This window comes from Rutidosis leptorrhynchoides, chromosome 1 (genome assembly GCF_046630445.1).
Source record: "Rutidosis leptorrhynchoides isolate AG116_Rl617_1_P2 chromosome 1, CSIRO_AGI_Rlap_v1, whole genome shotgun sequence".
NCBI classification, from domain to species: Eukaryota; Viridiplantae; Streptophyta; class Magnoliopsida; order Asterales; family Asteraceae; genus Rutidosis; species Rutidosis leptorrhynchoides.
Window position 1 is genome coordinate 643,536,344 of NC_092333.1, and position 22,008 is coordinate 643,558,351.

At 35.2% G+C, this 22,008-nt stretch overlaps 2 protein-coding genes across 2 annotated transcripts; one reads left to right on the forward strand and one right to left on the reverse strand.

The window, feature by feature from the left end:
- The first annotated feature begins 15,355 nt into the window (after positions 1-15,355).
- Positions 15,356-18,217, forward strand: LOC139885718 (glycosyltransferase BC10-like). Its single transcript, XM_071869468.1, has 2 exons — positions 15,356-16,393; positions 17,420-18,217. Exons 1-2 carry the CDS (start codon positions 15,782-15,784, stop codon positions 18,059-18,061), a joined length of 1,254 nt encoding a protein of 417 aa, XP_071725569.1. The 5' UTR covers positions 15,356-15,781; the 3' UTR covers positions 18,062-18,217.
- A 2,412-nt stretch (positions 18,218-20,629) lies between these two features.
- LOC139849531 (uncharacterized) lies at positions 20,630-21,802 on the reverse strand. The gene is made up of 2 exons (XM_071839181.1): positions 21,095-21,802; positions 20,630-21,059 (listed from the first exon to the last, which is right to left on the reverse strand). The coding sequence occupies exons 1-2, from the start codon at positions 21,800-21,802 to the stop codon at positions 20,631-20,633; spliced, it is 1,137 nt and encodes a 378-aa protein (XP_071695282.1). The 3' UTR covers position 20,630.
- Between the last annotated feature and the right edge of the window lie 206 nt (positions 21,803-22,008).

Sequence of the window (22,008 nt, forward strand, 5' to 3'; positions counted from 1 at the left end):
TCGAACAACGCCTTTCCAAGGTGAAACCTTAAGCATGACCATTTCTCCAATTTCAAACTCTATATCTTTTCTTTTACTATCCGCGTAGCTCTTTTGTCGACTCTGGGCGGTTTTCAATCGTTGTTGAATTTGGATGATTTTCTCGGTACTTTCTTGTATTATCTCCGGACTCATAATCTGTCTATCCCCCACTTCATTCCAACAAATTAGAGACCTGCACTTTCTACCATAAAGTGCCTCAAATGGCGCCATCTCAATACTAGAATGATAACTGTTGTTGTAGGAAAATTCTGCTAACGGTAGGTGTCGATCCCAACTGTTTCCGAAATCAATAACACATGCTCGTAGCATGTCTTCAGGCGTTTGTATTGTCCTTTCGCTCTGCCCATCAGTTTGTGGATGATAGGCAGTACTCATGTCTAGACGAGTCCCCAATGCTTGTTGCAACATCTGCCAGAACCTTGAAACAAATCTACCATCCCTATCAGAGATAATAGAGACGGGTATTCCATGTCTGGAGACAACCTCCTTCAAATACAATCGCGCCAACTTCTCCATTTTGTCATCTTCTCTCATTGGCAGGAAGTGTGCTGACCTGATGAGACGATCAACTATTACCCAAATAGTATCATAACCACTTGCAGTCCTTGGCAATTTAGTAATGAAATCCATGGTAATGTTTTCCCATTTCCATTCCGGGATTTCAGGTTGTTGTAGTAGACCTGATGGTTTCTGATGTTCAGCTTTGACCTTAGAACATGTCAAACATTCTCCTACATATTTAGCAATATCGGCTTTCATACCCGACCACCAAAAGTGTTTCTTGAGATCTTTATACATCTTCCCCGCTCCGGGATGTATTGAATATCTGGTTTTATGTGCTTCTTTAAGTACCATTTCTCTCACATCTCCAAACCTTGGTACCCAAATTCTATCAGCCCTATATCGGGTTTCGTCTTCCCGAATATTAAGATGTTTCTCTGATCCTTTGGGTATCTCATTCTTCAACTTTCCTTCTTTTACAACCCCCTGTTGCGCCTCCTTTATTTGAGTAGTAAGGTTAGTACGAATAATTATATTCATAGCTTTTACCCGTATAGGTTCTCTGTCCCTTCTACTCAAAGCGTCGGCTACGACATTTGCCTTCCCCGGGTGGTATCGAATCTCAAAATCATAATCATTCAATAGTTCAATCCACCTGCGTTGTCTCATATTCAGTTGCTTCTGATTAAATATATGTTGGAGACTTTTGTGGTCGGTATATATAATACTTTTGACTCCATATAAATAATGCCTCCAAGTCTTTAATGCAAAAACAACAGCACCCAATTCCAAATCGTGAGTTATATAATTTTGCTCGTGAATCTTCAATTGTCTAGACGCATAAGCAATCACCTTCGTTCGTTGCATTAATACACAACCGAGACCTTGCTTTGATGCATCACAATAAATCACAAAATCATCATTCCCTTCAGGCAATGACAATATAGGTGTCGTAGTTAGCTTCTTCTTCAATAACTGAAACGCCTTATCTTGTTCATCATTCCATTCAAATTTCTTCCCTTTATGCGTTAATGCAGTCAAGGGTTTTGCTATTTTGGAGAAATCTTAGATGAATCTTCTGTAGTAACCAGCCAATCCTAAAAATTAACGTATATGCTTCGGAGTTTTTGGGGTTTCCCACTTTTCAACGGTTTCGATCTTTGCCGGGTCCACCTGGATACCTTCTTTGTTCACTATGTGACCGAGGAATTGAACTTCTTCCAACCAAAATGCACACTTTGAAAACTTAGCGTACAGTTTTTCTTTCCTCAATACTTCTAGCACTTTTCTCAAATGTTCTTCGTGCTCTTGATCATTCTTTGAGTAAATAAGTATGTCATCAATGAAAACAATGACAAACTTGTCAAGATATGGCCCACACACTCGGTTCATAAGGTCCATGAACACAGCTGGTGCGTTAGTCAATCCAAACGGCATAACCATAAACTCGTAATGACCATAACGCGTCCTAAAAGCAGTTTTTGGAATATCATCCTCCTTTACTCGCATTTGATGATATCCAGAACGTAAATCGATTTTCGAATAAACTGACGAGCCTTGTAGTTGATCAAATAAGTCGTCAATTCTCGGCAGTGGATAACGGTTTTTGATGATAAGTTTATTCAACTCTCTGTAGTCAATACAGAACCTAAATGTACCATCCTTCTTCTTGACAAACAAAACAGGAGCTCCCCATGGTGATGTGCTTGTTCGAATGAAACCACATTCTAATAGTTCTTGCAGTTGGCTTTGCAGTTCTTTCATCTCGCTGGGTGCGAGTCTGTAAGGAGCACGAGCTATTGGTGCAACTCCTGGTACAAGATCTATTTGAACTTCAATAGATCGATGTGGAGGTAGTCCCGGTAATTCTTTCGAAAATACATCGGGAAATTCTTTTGCGACGGGAACATCATTGATGCTCTTTTCTTCAGTTTGTACTTTCTCAACGTGTGCTAGAACAGCATAGCAACCTTTTCTTATTAGTTTTTATGCCTTCAAATTACTAATAAGATGTAGCTTCGTGTTGCCCTTTTCTCTGCACACCATTAAGGGTTCTCCTTCTTCTCGTACAATGTGAATTGCATTTTTGTAACATACAATCTCTGCTTTCATCTCCTTCAGCCAGTCCATGCCAACTATTACATCAAAACTCCCTAACTCTACTGGTATCAAATCAATCTTAAATATTTCGCTACCCAGTTTAATTTCTCAATTCCGGCATACATAATCTGCTGAAATTAATTTACCGTTTGCTAATTCGAGTAAAAATTTACTATCCAACGGCGTCAATGGACAACTTAATTTAGCACAAAAATCTCTACTCAAATAGCTTCTATCCGCACCCGAATCAAATAAAACGTAAGCAGATTTATTGTCAATAAGAAACGTACCCATAACAAGCTCCGGGTCTTCCTGTGCCTCTGCCGCATTAATATTGAAAACTCTTATGCGGCCTTGTCCATTCGTGTTCTCCTGGTTCGGGCAATTTCTAATAATGTGGCCTGGTTTTCCACATTTATAACAAACTACATTGGCATAACTTGCTCCGACACTACTTGCTCCGCCATTACTCGTTCTGACACCATTTGTTCCTTTTGTTCTGTTAACCCCTGGTCCGTAGACCTCACACTTCGCCGCGCTATGACCATTTCTTTTACACTTGTTGCAAAATTTGTTGCAGAACCCCGAGTGATACTTTTCACACCTTTAGCATAGCTGCTTCTGATTGTTGTTGTTGTTGCTGTTGTTATTATTATTGGGATGATTGTTGTAGTTATTGTTGTTGTTGTTGTTGTGCCGTTTGTTGTAGTTGCGATTGTTGAGATAGTTGTTGTTATTTTGGTGACTCTTATCACTGTTTTCCTCCCACTTTATTTTGACTAGCTTCACGTTGGCCTCTTCGACCGCCTGTTCTTTAATTCTTCCCTCAATCTGGTTCACTAGTTTGTGAGCCATTCTACATGCCTTTTGTATGGAGGCAGGCTCGTGTGAACTTATATCTTCTTGGATTCTCTCCGGTAACCCTTTCACAAATGTGTCGATCTTCTCTTCCTCATCTTCGAACGCTCTCGGACACAATAGGCATAATTCTGTGAATCGTCTTTCGTACGAAGTAATATCAAATCCCTGTGTTCGTAACCCTCTAAGTTCTGACTTGAGCTTATTGACCTCGGTTCTGGGACGGTACTTCTCGTTCATCAAGTGCTTGAATGCTGACCACGGTAGCGCGTAAGCAGCATCTTATCCCACTTGCTCTAGATAGGTATTCCACCATGTTAACGCAATACCTGTGAAGGTATGCGTAGCGTACTTCACTTTGTCTCCTTCAGCACACTTACTTATGGCAAACACTGATTCAACTTTCTCGGTCCACCGTTTCAATCCGATTGGTCCTTCGGTCCCATCAAATTCTGAAGGTTTGCAGGCAGTGAATTCCTTGTAGGAGCATCCTACACGATTTCTTGCGCCGTTAACTGTATTGCTAGATTCAGAGTTATTGTTGGTATGTAGCGCGACCTGTACTGCGGCTATGTTTGAAGCAAGAAAGGCACGAAATTCTTCTTTGCACATATTCAAGGTGTGTCGAGTAGTCGGTGCCATTTCCTTCAAAATAGTCAAATGAAACAAGTTAATCATACAGAATATTAAGAGTAGTCAATAGTATCTCGTAGCATAATATGAATTCATTTATAAAAGCTTTTTCTTCATATTAGCGTTTTATAAGTTTAAATTCGGGTACTACCTACCCGTTAAGTTCATACTTAGTAGCTAATATACAATTCAACTACTACAATTCCATATGAAAAACTGATTATAATAATATATCACATACAAATATTCTTCAAACTTACAACTTTGCTATATTACATATAACATGAAATATAGTACACTATGATACAGGACAGTTTTGAAGATAAATCTAGTTAATACGCAAGTTGTTCAGCAAAGGAAATAAAGACACGTAATTCATAAGTCCAGAAACAAGTCATGCATTCTGGTTTTACTAAGACGACTTCCCATCCTTGGTCTTGTGAAAAATAACCGTTATGACCATTGGCTAGGCAGCATGTTGTAATGTCGTCAAAAGGACGAGGGTTTCGTAATGTCCAACAGCCCTGTAATAATCTAAAAACTTTGTTTCTCACCCCAACTATTGAATCCGTCACTTGTGGGAAAGTTTTATTTAAAAGCTGCAATCCGATGTTCTTTTTCTCACTTTGGTAAAAAGCAAACATCACTAACCCGTAAGCATAACATGCTTCTTTATGTTGTATGTTAGAAGCTCTTTCTAATTCACGAAATCCTATGTTGGGATATGTTGAGTCAAAATAGGTTCTTAACCCGTAGCGTAAAATTGCATTTGGGTTCCCCGCATTTAACGCTTTAAAGAAAACACGGCATAACTTAAATTCTCCCCAATGTGATATACCCCACCTATCAAAGGAAAGCCTTTTATAAACTAAGGCATTTCTGGAAAGTCTTTCAAATGTTTGACAAGTTAATTTCGCCATAACTAAATGTGCTGATGAATTCTGACCGACTCTAGACAAGATTTCCTCAATCATATCCTCTGGTAGGTCTCCTAAAATATTCGGTTGTCTACCCTTAACGTCCATTTTGTTTTTATACTGTAAAATAGACAAGGATTAGATTCGTAATAACAAATAATACAAGCAATTTTTACATAAAACATAAAAGTACAAGCACACTACAATACATTTATTACACAACATGCTCACACCCCTCTAATCTGAATCACTGGTTTCTTCTTCTTCGGACTTGGTTCTTTTTCCTAATCTTCTAGGGATATATGATGTTCCTCTAATACGAGTCGTCGTTTTCCACATTGGTTTAGAAAAACCTGGTGGTTTAGAGGTTCCCGGGTTATTGTCACGATATTGAAAATACGGGTGTTGACGGTACATATAAAGTTCATCGGGGTCGGAATCAGATTTCTCTATTTTGATGCCTTTTCCCTTATTATTTTCTTTTGCCTCATTAAATTGGGTCGGGGTAATTTCTATAACATCATCGGAATCCTCATCAGGATCCGATTCATCGGAAAATTGGTAATTTTCCCAATATTTTGCTTCCTTAGCGGAAACACCATTGACCATTATTAACTTTGGTTTCTTTTATTTGACTGGTTTTCTGTGGTTCCTACTATTCCCCCCTCCGGAACCTCTTCTTCTTCCGGTTCCTTTTCTTCTGGTTCCTCTTCTTCCGGTTCCGTTTCCTCTTCTTCCGGTTCTTCGGGAACTTGTGAATCTTGCCAATATATATTCGACTCTTCGTTATTATTAGGTGATTCAATGGGATTTGTGCTAGAGGTAGACATCTATCACAATATCTAACATGTTAAGAGATTAATATATCACATAATATTTACATGTTAATAATATATAGTTTCCAACAAAAATGTTAAGCAATCATTTTTAAAGAAAACACGGTCGAAGTCCAGACTCACTAATGCATCCTAACAAACTCGATAAGACACACTAATGCAAATTTTCTGGTTCTCTAAGACCAACGCTCGGATACCAACTGAAATGTCCCGTTCATATTGATTATAAACGTTCCATATTAATTGATTTCGTTGCGAGGTTTTGACCTCTATATGAGACGTTTTTCAAAGACTGCATTCATTTTTAAAACAACCATAACCTTTATTTTATCAATAAAGGTTTTAAAAACATTACGTAGATTATCAAATAATGATAATCTAAAATATACTGTTTACACACGACCATTACATAATGGTTTACAATAGAAATATATTACATCGACATATGTTTCTTGAATGCAGTTTTTACACAATATCATACAATCATGGACTCCAAATCTTGTCCTTATTTTAGTATGCAACAGCGGAAGCTCTTAGTATTCACCTGAGAATAAACATGCTTTAAACGTCAACAAAAATATTGGTGAGTTATAGGTTTAACCTATATATATCAAATCGTAACAATAGACCACAAGATTTCATATTTCAATACACATCCCATACATAGAGATAAAAATCATTCATATGGTGAACACCTGGTAACCGACATTAACAAGATGCATATATAAGAATATCCCCATCATTCCGGGACACCCTTCGGATATGATATAAATTTCGAAGTACTAAAGCATCCGGTACTTTGGATGGGGTTTGTTAGGCCCAATAGATCTATTTTTAGGATTCGCGTCAATTAGGGTGTCTGTTCCCTAATTCTTAGATTACCAAACTTAATAAAAAAGGGCATATTCGATTTCGATAATTCAACCATAGAATGTAGTTTCACGTACTTGTGTCTATTTTGTAAATCATTTATAAAACCTGCATGTATTCTCATCCCAAAAATATTAGATTTTAAAAGTGGGACTATAACTCACTTTCACAGATATTTCCTTCCTCAGAAATAAGACTTGGCCACGGATCGATTCACGAACCTATACAAATATGTACATATATATCAAAGTATGATCAAAATATAATTACAACCATTTTTATTATGTTTTAAAGATTTGAGTGTATTAAGTCAGATGTCCTCGTTAGTAACCTACAACTAGTTGTCCACAGTTAGATGTACAGAAAATAAATCGATATATATTATCTTGAATCAATCCACGACCCAGTGTATACACGTCTCAGGCTAAATCACAACTCAAAGTATATATATTTTTGGAATCAACCTCAACCCTGTATAGCTAACTCCAACATTACTGCATATATTGTGTCTATGGTTGTTCCAAATAATATATATACATGGGTCGATATGATATGTCAAAACATTTGCATACGTGTCTATGATATCCCAAGATTACATAGTATATTAGAATACATATATAATACAATATAAGTTAGCTAGGATATGATTTGTATAGATTTGTTAAACATTTCCCGTAGCTAAAAAGATCAAAAATATTCAATCTTGTTTTACTCATAACTTCTTCATTTTAAATCCGTTTTGAGTGAATCAAATTGCTATGGTTTCATATTGAACTCTAATTTAAGAATCCAAACAGAAAAAGTATAGGTTTATAGTCGAAAATTTAAGTTACATGTCAATTACTAAAGAGGTAGTCATTTCCGTCGAAAGAACGACATCTTGATGACCATTTTGAAAAACATACTTTCACTTTGAGTTTAACCAAGATTTTTGGATATAGTTTCATGTTCATATGAAAAATCATTTTCCTAGAAGAATAACTTTTAAATCAAAGTTTATCATAGTTTTTAATTATCCAAACCAAAACAGCCCCCGGTTTCACTACGACGGCGTATATCCAATTTTATGGTGTTCATCGTGTTTCCAGGTTTTAAATCATTCAGTTAGCATATCATATAGATATAGAACATGTGTTTAGTTGATTTTAAAAGTCAATTTAGAAGGATTAACTTTTGTTTGCGAACAAGTTTAGAATTAACTAAACTATGTTATAGTGATTACAAGTTTAAAACTTTGAATAAGATAGCTTTATATGTATGAATCGAATGATGTTATGAACATCATTACTACCTCAAGTTTTCTGGATAAAACTACTGGAAATGAGAAAAATAGATCTAGCTTCAAAGGATCCTTGGATGGCTTGAAAGTTCTTAAAGCAGAATCATGACACGAAAACAGTTCAAGTAAGATTTTCACTCTAAATAAGATTGTTATAGTTGTAGAAATTGAATCAAAGTTTGAATATGAATATTACCTTGAATTAGAAAGATAACCTACTATTAATAACAAAGGTTCCTTGATCTTAGATGATTACTTAGAATGGATTAGAAAGCTTGGAAGTAGACTTGCAAACTTGGAAGTATTCTTGATTTTTATGAAACTATACTTATGGAATTTATGAAGAACACTTAGAACTTGAAGATGGAACTTGAGAGAGATCAATTAGATGAAGAAAATTGAAGAATGAAAGTATTTGTAGGTGTTTTTAGTCGTTGGTATATGGATTAGATATAAAGGATATGTAATTTTGTTTTCATGTAAATAAGTCATGAATGATTACTAATATTTTTGTAATTTTATGAGATATTTCATGCTAGTTGCCAAATGATGGTTCCCAAATGTGTTAGGTGACTCACATGGGCTGCTAAAAGCTGATCATTGGAGTGTATATACCAATAGTACATACATCTAAAAGCTGTGTATTGTACGAGTACGAATACGGGTGCATACGAGTAGAATTGTTGTTGAAACTGAACGAGGATGTAATTGTAAGTATTTTTGTTAAGTAGAAGTACATTGATATGTGTCTTGAAGTCTTTCAAAAGTGTAAGAATACATATCAAAACACAACATGTATATACATTCTAATGGAGTCGTTAAGTCTTCGTTAGTCGTTACATGTAAGTGTTGTTTTGAAATCTTTAAGTTAACGATCTCAATTAATGTTGTTAACCCAATGTTTATTATATCAAATGAGATGTTAAATTATTATATTATCATGATATTATGATGTATGAATATCTCTTAATATGATATATACATTAAAACATCGTTACAACGATAATCGTTACATATAAGTCTCGTTTCGTAATTCTTGAGTTAGTAGTCTTGTTTTTACATATGTAGTTCATTATTAACACACTTAATGATATATTTAAATATCATTTTATCATGTTAAATATAGTGTATCAATATCTTAATATGATACATCTGTATTTAGTAGACGTTATCATAACGATAATCGTTATATATATCATTTCGAGTTTCTTAACTTAGTAATCTCATTTCTTATGTATATCACACATTGTTAATATACTTAGTGAGATACTTACTCATCATAATCTCATGTCAACCATATATATATGTCTATATATACCACAACATGTAGTTTTTACAAATTTGTAACGTTCGTGAATCGCCAGTCAACTTGGGTGATCAATTGTCTATATGAAACTTATTTCATTTAATCAAGTCTTAACAAGTTTGATTTCTTAACACGTTGGAAACATTTAGTCATGTAAATATCAATCTCATTTAATATATATATAAACATGGAAAAGTTCGGGTCACTACAAGGAGTATATCAAGAATCAGAACTGGATGAAGCATTTTCACAATCTTTTGGAAGTATTAAATAAGGAAGAAGATTATAGGAGTAGTGAAAATAAATGAAACGGAAGAGGTCAATTTATAGCGAAATATCAGACATAACAATCGAGGCAGATTACGCATTTAATCAAAGGAAATCTTAATTTCCTTAAATTTCGAAGAATCAAATCTTATTTAGATTATGAAGATTTTCTATTCCTTAAATTCTGGAAATCAATCGTTACTACGTCAAGAGATAAGACGCATCTCTATTCTCCATTACGATAACTTCCCTCATACGCTTCGAGTAATTAGATTGTTGTATCCATATTATTCAACGGTGATAAAAATTCTATTTATCAACTCATATTCGTCATGAAAACATTTTTATTGTTAGCCATGACGACCTCACTCAAATTTCGGGACGAAATTTCTTTAACGGGGAGGTACTGTGATGACCCGGAAATTTCTGATCAAATTTAAACTTAATCTTTAACGTTTCCAACACGATAAGCAAAGTCTATGAAGTTGAATCTCAAAATCTTGAACTATTCAATTACCCCTCGATTTGTTCTCAACGATTTGCGAACAATTATATGTAAATAGATACATATACTATAACTTGAAAACGTAACAAAGTGTTAAGTAAACGATATTGTGCATTAAACATATTGGTTTGATTATCTGATTGATATATTTAACTATGAAGTTAAAAGATTATGCTAAACGATTGAATTAAAAGATATTTACTGAATCCCTTAAGGATTATGATATTATTACGGGTCTCTGTTGTAAGGTCCACGATGATTTGGGAAATCATTCATGTTTAACGGTATTCGGAATTAATGGTAAAGTGTTTGTTTAAATAACGTAATTTGGACACATACAATAATAAGGAATATTAACTGTTAGAATTGAATCTATGAACAACTTGCAACATATATTTAGAACTTGTTTAAGTATATTGAATATATATTTATGAATATATAGCTTCAGGTTATTTGAAAACAATAATAACATTCGGTTATTGATTAAATTGATATTTAGTTATGTTAATTAGACGTTTGAGAAATAAACGATGACACATAAATGAATTACATGAATTCAAGTTTAAATGTATAAACAATATGCGATATAACAATTTCAAATGATTTTAAAATGTATTTTAATAAATAGCGAGACAATGATTTATAGAAGTAAATGACCAAAACACTCGAAAGTTTAAGATACACTTTGAGTGATATAATTTAGGGATAATTTAAGGCTATATTTTGACAAAGGTACGTGTCCCAAAATATAAATTACAAGTTTTCTCAGCGTACGAAGGGACACTCGAAAAACCGGAACCGGGACATAAGTCGAGTGACGACGTACGACTTATCGGAACAAAAATTTCAAGTCAACTATGCACGAGAATTTAATATAATATATAATTAATTAATATAAATTATATATATTATATATTAATAAATAAATATGTCGACAAACAAGAAAACAAAAATTTGTGAGCTGGATCAGAGGGCCATGCGATCGCATGGCCTTGAAGCACAAATACCATACGATCGCATGGGGTACTTTTTCAGGCCAAGTCTTTATAAAGCGATCGAATTCAGTTTTTGTGATATATATTTCTTTCATCTTACACTCCGTATAACTTATTTATATTATTATTATTATTATTATTATTATTATTATTATTATTATTATTATTATTATTATTATTATTATTATTATTATTATTATTAAGATTAATATTATTATTAATCTTATTATTATTAGTATTATTAATATTAATTAGAATTATACATAAAATACTACGACGAGATTATGAGCGTGTCACTTTCAAAATGGTTTTCAAGCGGGATAGAGCTAATTAAATTATGGGTTATTGCCAAGGAGGTTATGGGTAATGTTCGGGGGTATATTTGTGAATCAAACCTAGTGTTTATCATCTCCGTTACGTCTACGTACTTTCCTACAATATTGAATCTCAATACTGATACATAAGCACTCATAATTTATCTTTTATATATTAATTGTGTATCTATGTCTAGTGCTCGAGTATATATATTTATACATGCTTGTATGCTAAATTTCGTCGCTAAACAGTTTATAATGAATCACGAATTAAATACATATATTACCGGTAAAAGGTATATGATATACATGTTTTTGGAAAGCTGGCGAAAAATCAATGACTTTCATTTAGATATCGAATAGTTTCGATGAACGGATTAAAAGATATGATCAACTGAATTATGATTGATGATAATTGAAATTGCTTTTGAATCTGCAATTAAGATTTAAACAACTTGTTTACAAGATTGATAAAATGGATTTTTAAATATTACCAGCCGAGTAAATGAATCCTTATATAAGGTACGTCTCGTTTGTTGAACTATTGTTAAAATTGACTTTTTGAAACAACTTTGGATAACTTTTGTATGTCGATATCGAGCATTAGGATTATGATACACTATGACCTGACCTAGCTTGATAGATATTTATTGACCAACATATGTTCTCTAGGTTGAGATCTACGATTATTTGATATTCCGAGTTTCGGTCACATTACGATGAACAACTTTATGTGCTGCTAAGGTGAGTTTTATATGATCCCTTTTACTCAATATATTTTTGGGCTGAGAATACATGCGACTGTTTATAAATACTGAAAATACTAGATTTATATGCGTGAGTTTCATTTGCTCCCTTTTTAATTGCTTTTGCAATCTATATTTTTGGGCTAAGAATACATGCACTTTATTTTAAATGCAATGGATACAAGTACATACTAAACTCTACACTGAGTTTGAACTGAAAATCCCTTAGCTTTGGTAACTAGTAAATGCCGGTTATAAGAACTGGTGGGCGCGAATAGTTGTATATGGATCCATAGGGCTTGACATCCTCTTCTGTTCCAAATATAGAAACCCTAGCCTGAACTATAAAACAGACGTATACTATTTAAGGTTAGTACACGTTGGATTGCGTGTATTGTACATGTTGGTTGCATGTATGTTAAAACAGGGGTACTTATTATAACGTTAAAGTTTAGTTACCAGGGTGCTCAATCTTATAGAATATTCTGATAAACGTTTCTGGACGAAACAACTGAAATCTTGTGATCCACCTTTATATACAGATTATATGAAACTATAAAACTATGAACTCACCAACCTTTGTGTTGACACTTGTTAGCATGTTTATTCTCAGGTTTCCTAGAAGTCTTCCGCTGTTTGCTTATATGTTAGACAAGCTATGTGCATGGAGTCTTACATGACATATTTTTCAAGGAAACGTTGCATTCACCAAATCATCACCATGTATCTTATTTTGACTGCATTGTCAACGGAAGTATTATTGTAAACTATTATTTACGGTGATTGTCTATATGTAGAAATCATCAGATGTCGAAAACCTTTGATTTAAATATTCATTTATGGTGTGCCTTTTTATGCTAGGAGCACATAACTCTTACAGGTACGTATCTTTTGCCCTATCTTTTCGTTTTTTTTAGCACTTCTGGCCGGAGGTCCGTTTGGAAGCAATCTCTTTTGCTCTAGAGTAGAGGGAGGGACGACCTTATCTAGGCGCGGGTTCTATACCCGCGGCTGGAGTAGTGACTTCCTTCTAATCTAGGGTACGAGGAATGATTGTCTACACCCACCTCTCCCATACCCCACTTTTGTGGGATTGGGTATTGCTGTTGCTGTTGCTGGTGTGCCTTTTTAAAAGAATGCAATGTTTACAAAACGTATCATATAGAGGTCAAATACCTCGCAATGAAATAGATGAATGACGTGTTCGTCCATATGGATTTGGAGCGATCGTCACATATAAGTTAAAATGTAGGTAAAAGATTATGGATAAAACCGTTAATTAAATACAAAATAAAATGTGATAATAACATCGGCGGTAAACCACCGCTTCTCAGATCCCCCGACTGATTCTACCATAAAGGCCAACGATAGACAATAACTCCCCCGAACACAGCTTACAACTTTCATCGTACTGTGCTGTGCAAAAAGCAACTCGTCTCAAAATCTCACTCAAAAGGTGCTGAGTTGGAATCCCATTCTAATTCTAACTAAGGATTCTTGTGGTTCCAGAGGATCCAACTACAAGAGAACCAGGAACGGAGAGTTGTGGTTAGGGGTGAAATGCCACTCGAAGCCAGAGCTAGCTAGTTCTCCCCGAAATGCGTTGAGGCGCAGCAGTTGACTGGACATCTAGGGGGTAAAACATTGTTTCGGTGCGGGCCGCGAGAGCGGTACCAAATCGAGGCAAACTCTGAATACTAGATATGACCTCAAAAGGGGTCAAGGTCGTCCAGTGAGACGATGGGGAATAAGCTTCATCGTCGAGAGGGAAACAACCTGGATCACTAGCTAAGGCCCCCAAATGACCGCTCAGTGTTTTTTTTATCCATGACCACTAAATTGTGACGAATGAAGTATATTATATCATTCGCATTTCTTTCTTATCTTTTTCTTTTAACATTATACCACGACATTTATAGCATGGTGGTACCCGAATGTATGTTGGCATCATGAGGTGAGACCCGTGTCCTATCCTCACAAACGATTTTTTCAGATTTAATTGTGCGTGACCCGTGAGTTAAATGTCGTGAAGTTAGTTGAGCGTGATCCGTGAATTAGCGTCCTTTGATTTCCTCTTTCACGGTCCTGGTTCTGCGATACGAACGGGTTAGTTGCCTTGAGCACCCGTCAGTGACGCGAACTAGTTGTTGAAAAACAGTTACTCCCTCCGTCCCAGATTAGTTGTCCAATATTTTTTTTTCGGGATATCCCAAATTAGTTGTCCACTTTCAAATATGAAAAGTAAAGTTAATGAAGTTTACAATATTGTTTCTAATGAATTAATTAAACTACAAAGGTGATAGGGATTTCTTAATTAATTGATTGGGGGTAAACATGTAAAATTAGAAAAAAGTATATATACAAAGTGTGATAATGACATTTTCTAAACTATATATTTTTTGTTCCGAAATAATTAATTGGCAACGAGGGAGTATATCATCCTCTTTTCTCTCATATTTTTTATTTGATTTTAACTTAGATTAAAAATTTTAAAATGTTACTACTAACATATTCATTAAATAGGATACTCCATTATTAAATTTAAATTTTACGATAATATAAAACATGTTAACCACTTCAACAAAATCCTTCTTTTCTCTACAACATCTTTTCCTTTTTTTTTTTTTAGTACAAAAATTCGAGAATACCTAGTGTAAATTGCTCTTAAACTAAATCAAAATTAACCGGATGGCAAAAAAATCCGTACCCGATGGGAAATCAGAAACCCGATATTTTTAAGCCAGGTTCGGGCCGAGTAAATGGGTCTAAGGTTGGGTATGAGGATAGTTTTTAATTTTTTTGCGAGTTCGGGTCCGGGGATGGTTTTAGACACAAACTCGATTACCCGTCCCGTATACCCGAAAAAAAGACCCGAGTCCATATACACTGTCCGTATACTCGATTACTCAACCCGCTTACCCAAATATCCGACCCGTATACCTGATTACCCGGCCCATATACCTAAAAAAAGACTCGAATAAGCGTGAGATAACTCATGTATCCAATAGTTCTTAAATAAATGGGGATCCAAATATCCTTGAAGAAACTCAATTACCCACTAGTTAGTAACTAAATAAGGACGTTCGGGTTTGGATTTAAAACGGGTTTTTTCAGGTTCATGATCTGGAGAGCTGTTCCAATGGTGGAAACGGGACCTCGAAAATACCGTTTCTAATTTCTAACTAAACTTATTGACAATCTGTCTCCAACACAACACCCATTGACGCCTTAACTATCGCTTTAAGACACACCCATTCCCATCAGACGACGAACACAACACCACCGCCATCAAACCCTTATTTTTATTTCGCAAAATAACTGCTTCCCTGTTTTTTCTTGTTCCAGAAACAATCGCAGATTCAATTAATCTACACAACTTTTTGTATTTGTATCTGTGGGTCCTTTACATCTTTGTAAATCCAAACGTGGGTTCCTTTCAAAATTGCATCTTGCTTTGATCTTGACGTGTTCGATTCACATCACTATAAAACCCTAATTTTTCCAGTCCCCCAAATTCAATTACCCAGAGATCTTATCACAGTTCTGGTATGAAGCTGTGATTTCTAATAGTATGTTGATTTTGTGTATTGATTATATTACCAAAAGTGAAAAATGAGGGGTAAAATTGAAAGAGATGAATCTGATCACTCTAAATTGATAATAATTAAAGATTTTTCAGGTGGGTTGTTAAGGCTTTTATGTTTTTTGATAGTATTTGTTATAGGGATAGTGATTGGTTTGATTTCAAGTTCACATGTTGATGTAGATAGATACTTTACTTCACAACCTTATAATGTTAATCCAAATCCAAAACATCCATATGCAAACCCTAATTCATTTTACTCCGATAGCATTACAAAATCTACTAGTGCAGCTTATGATCAAAATTGTAGTACTATTGGTGTGGTTAGTTGTGTAAGAGAGGATTGTTTGAGTATGGAAAGTTTTCGGTCTCCGAAGAATTTGAGTCATCGGATGAGTGATGAGGAACTATTATGGAGGGCTTCTTTGGTACCCGAAAACGTTAAGTATCCATTTGATAGGATGCCTAAAATAGCTTTTATGTTCTTGGTAAGGCGAGAGCTTCCGTTTTTGCCATTGTGGGAGAGGTTTTTTAAGAATCAAGATGTGCGAAAGTATTCTATTTATGTTCATACAAGTCCGGATTTTGAGCTTGATGTTTCAAATTCTTCGGTTTTTTACAAGCGGCAGATTCCTAGTCAGGTATGAAATAGCTAACCCGTGCTTGGTTCTTTCTAATTTACTTATGAATGTGTAAACAATGTATATATGAGCCGCATTTTATCAATAATTTGTTGCATTGTTTGCTTGCCTTGTATGAATTTCTTAAATTAGTTTTATAATATAATTTACTACGAAGATAAAGTATATCCCTTGTTTTATTTATACTATGTGCAAGCTATTATCAGTTGAAGAAGATATAATTTGGTTGTGATAGGAACTAGATTATATAAATGAAATGAATATTAATGTTCATTGCTTGTTATATGTGTCTATAGAGCAGAGCTATCTTTAGGTATGGGTTCTGTACTTCTTTATATGTGTTTATTATTGTTAACATGACCCATTAAGAAGGAACTCTACAAATAGTTAGTTGTAATATAATAAATAAGGGATTTGCTAAATGTAGCCCTTAGAGCTACGATTAAGCTTACTCTATGTAAGTTCATAAACTCAGTTGAATGAATTATAAGGTTTAAATATCCGTTTTAATACCGACTTCCTTTATTTAAACATGGTATCAATATTTATTCATATCAACTTTGAGTTATAAATAATGAATTAAGTTATATACGTTATGCTTAAACTCAGCCCTAAGGGCTACGTTTAGCAAATCTCGATAATTAATATTGTTGATAGTTAGCTACCTTTTTCAGTTATACTAGTAACTCAGCTTGTTTCACAACAACTAATTATTGTCTTCTTGGAGCCGATCCAAAGGGTGTTTAGGAAAGGTGCGTGCAGAGTGTGAGTAAGTTTGAACCATCTTTTACATAGTGTAAATAATACAATTTGTATAAAATATATTAATAATTGTTACGTGTCCAATTCCTTATTTGTGATGATAGTGCATAAACACTCCCTTAACCCCTACCTTAGATCGCCTATTGAAGTGTATTTTGTACATTATATGTTTAATCAAACTACGCGGCTGCTATTTCAATATTCATATTTCTAATTATATATTGTTGTTATTACTAATCGTTTTTAATTTTTTTGCATCTCCAGGCCGTAACATGGGGAACCGTATCTTTAGTTGATGCAGAAAGGCGACTTTTAGGCAATGCCCTTCTCGATTTTTCAAACGAGCGGTTTGTTCTTCTATCAGAAAGCTGCATACCAGTTTACAACTTCCTGATGGTCTACAAATATCTTGTAAATTCCATATACAGCTTTATCGACTCTTATGATGACCCGTCTCGATACGGGCGGGGCCGATACAACCGTCACATGAAGCCCGACATTAGGTTAAGAGATTGGAGAAAAGGGTCTCAATGGTTTGAAATGAACAGACAACTCGCTATTAAAGTGATCTCGGATTCAAAATATTACAATCTTTTTAAAACGTATTGCACTGAGGATTGTTATCCAGATGAACATTATATGCCAACTTTTGTGCACATGTTTTATGGATCACTTAATGCTGATAGAACAGTAACTTATGTTGATTGGTCGCAAAGGGCCCCACATCCAGCTACTTTTGGGGAAAATGATATTACTGAAAGTTTTATGCGATCACTTAGGAACAATGGGACAAGTTGCTTGTATAACAAGGGAACAACGCCAATTTGCTATTTGTTTGCTAGAAAGTTTAAGCCAAACGCATTGAAACCGTTACTTGAACTTGCGCCGAAAGTGTTTGAATATTAAGAGTATGGATATGGAGATTATTTTTGGTAGGCTTTTTGGCGTTATGTTTATGTGAAATTTGTTGTAGATTTGTTTTATTCTGTTGGATGTCGATTGGTGATGTACCATGTACAGGAATTTTGATTACATAGTTTTTGAGATGAATCGAATGGTCACATCCAGCGTCAACTGTGAAACTACCTTCTGAATAAATGGCATACTGAGATTAACTTTATACATGGCAACTATATTAATGGCATACCAAAACTACATTCCGCTTCGGGCATGGGGCATTTCTTCTGCCCCGAACATGGGGCATGTCCTCCGATTTGGACATGGGCATGTCCTCTGATTCGGAAATGAGTCATTTCCTCTGCCTCGGACATCGGGGCATGTCCTTTGACTATGGAGAAAAACATTCTCCAAAAAAGCACTCAGCAAACAAAAATAGATATCATTGTTATTACACAATTCATTTCTTATGAACCAATAAAACATTATACGACTATGCAGCCTACAACAACATAGAAAACACATCTCAGCGAACCAAAGTTGACAACCGTCGTACAAAAACCACCAGAATGGCAACCGCAAAACGCGCCCTCTTTCAAAATTCAGGTAATAACATAACCTTGCATCTATGATGAGAGTAATATGAATTTAGGACTATGCCCAACGTGGCAGCACCCTCTCCCCTGACGTTGAATTTTCTGATGTGGAAGTTTGGTGACGCCAAAAACGCCACTAACCAGGCAATAGTGACTAGCCAATCACATAATTTCTTTCTTTTTTAATTTATTTTTTTATACCCAACTTCCAATCATATTTTAACACATCACCTAAAAATTTATTTCACCCACTCAAATTCAACAATCACCACTAATTAACTTTACTCCATAACATTACCACGTCATTCACAAAACCATTTTTTATCCAAAAAGTGCAACATCTGACTCCACGTCATAGTCAGTTGGGGTCACGGTTGCGACGACTAGTCTAACAATAACCAATATGTTTAACTACACAGTCACATTTGACAAAAGTTGTATTCTTAGTGCCTTAACAACTACACATAAATAAACTGCACATCTAATTAGCATTCAATAATACGTCAATAAACTTGAAGTCTCCATCTAGGCAAACACATGTTAATCACACCAGCTATACATATCTGTAACTTTAGAATCACATTTGTTACTACACATAAAATTAAAATTCTATACTAACATACTAATATACTCGAATTTACAACTTCACAGATGAAGAAGATACACCTGCTACATCAAAGAAAAAGAAGGTTTAGCAAGTAGACTGAAAGAAGATTATTACTTTTTGAAAGCATTTGCAAGGGTGTTAGCATGGCAAAACATGTACCAAGACACTTATTTTGTGTAAACTCAAAAAAAAAAAAAAAAAAAAAAAAAAAAAAAAACCCAACAAACAAACATTATCTGTAAATAAAACCTACTACCTACCTTATGTCAAAATGACCACAAAAGTCATGCCACAAGTTGAATATGAAATTTTTGTAAATTATGAATCACCAACTGTTCTCATCCAATGTTTTCCCATCCCACATTGTGTTTGAATTCTGAATCGCCAAAACGAGTTTATCAGAGCCCCAGCGGAGCGGGGCACCGACAACCCTCGTTTAATTCAAACGTGCAACTACTGATATCCATTCCATGGGCTCCTTTTAATTCGACATGGGCTCAAGGCCATTAATCTTTATAACGTGCAGGGATCCTTTTCTCACGGCTGGGCCTGTGTGCCTGTACTGGTTGGGCTCGAGTCTATTGCATGGGCTCTGGTCCAGGTTCACTATCACCGCCACGGATCATAAATTCCGTCAAAGGTAAAACTAGATTTTACAAACAAGATTACATTAACTTTTTTACGCAGCAATAGTTCTAATTTTTCATCGTACTCACAAGATTACAAATTCTTTCATGTCAAAAGTCTGATGTGTCTGTCTATGTCAGTTTTCTTCTATTAATGTGTATGTATTTTTTTTCTTCTTTAACCTGCATATATAAGGTACACACAACATATGCAATGCAAAATGGGTTTTCAACCTCGTAGAATCGCTATATTTTCAGATATTTTCTTCCTCAATAGGGTTATCCAGTGTGTTCAAGTTGCAAAATGTGAAATATAATTTGAAACATATAACAGTGAAAAAAATGAGCTCAACTATAATTGATGCACAAACTGATCAGTATCAACAATCAACAACAGACATTAATAGAAGAAAACTATAAAATAGCAGCTGAATAACATTAACATCCTTAATGATATGCCTCTAATAATTCAAGAACACATTCATGTGGAAATTCAAGAAATCTAATACCTTCCCAGCATATTTTTATTAATCATATATACAAATTAATTCTTTCACAATAAATATTCATTATAACCAAGAAATTAATAGATAAGATGCAATAGTTAAACAAACCAAGAAATTATTTCACAAAAAATGAACACGTGACAATCACCAGGTGAGAAATGTATTCTTAAGCAAATATAATTTGCAGCCTTTCACTAATCAAATTAGCAAAAAATATCGAATAAATATCTTATAATGTCATACCTAAACAGCTAATGAGCCAGCTTTCGGCTGATGCAGTCCTTCCCTATTTACTTGTTGCTGCTCCAACAAATACTCCTTAAGCACAGGCCATTCACCAACACCATACCTAATCATTTGCTGTACCAAATTCAAACCCGTCTCGTAATCACAAGCTCCAAAAAGAGCCCTGATCACAATATCATAAGTAGCAGCATCTGGCTTCGGATCACTTTTACCCATTTTAGTCAAAATAGGTTCACACTCCACAATCTTACCATTCTCAATTAATTCAGAAAACCATTTGTTCGCATAAGTAGGAATCACTCTTAATCCAGCTTCAACCATCTTAGTAAACTTCTCCATAGCCTCATCAACTCTTCCCGCCTTAAAATACGCATCAATCAACATCCTATACGTGGTAACATTGGGCGATAACGACTTACCACACAACTCCACATACATCTTCTCAATAAGATATAATTAACCATTTTCCATAACCAATTAACAGCTTCATCGATCCGTTTAGCATCAATTAAACCTTTCGTTAAATGGCGAAAAGTGACTGCTGAAGGACTAAAAGGCGCATTCTCCTTGATATGTTGATATACCTCTAATGCTTTATCCACCTCACCATTTTCACAATAAGATATAATTAAATAATTATAAGACACGATATTAGGTATAAGATTACACTGCTTAAAAAAATAAATAAACAGCGCAATTGCATCTGTGTACCGCTGAGAGCGGTACATGGATGCAATAATCGCGTTACAGGTGAAAACAGTAGGGCGTATGTCAGAGAAAACCGATTGTCGGGCAACCGCGGAAGCGTTATCGATATCACCGGCGTGAATTAGAGATTGCACGCGGTTGTGGAGACTAAGCCGTGGTTCGACGAGATCGGAAATTGTGTCTGGTAGGTTAGGATCGCGTTTAGGGCGACCGCCACCAAGGGGACGGCCAGGGACGATAAGCGGTGGAACGATACGGGGAAGATGTTTACGATGACGGCATTCAGCGGTGGCTTCTTCGGCGAGGGAAAAAGCTAAGGAACTGACGGGGACCGGGAAGGTAGGATTTGATGGTTGAGAATGTAGAGAGAAGGATTGCAGGTTGATGGAGGCGGAGATTATGGCGGTGGTGGGAGGTGCACGGAGGAGGCTTGATCGGAGGATTAAGCGAGTTAGCGTCATGGCAGTGCTGGTACGGTGGCAATTAGTAAATGCTAGAACCCTAGTTCTTAAACCCTTGTGTATACGTACAGTGTTTATGTAAAAATATTATATTAATGTTTTTATGAGGCCGCATGTAGTAGTAACTAGTTAAGAAATGGCCGCGCGTTGCTGCGGGTGCGTTTTAACTGGTATGTTTTTGTAGTTGATTAGTAGTGAGTTATAAG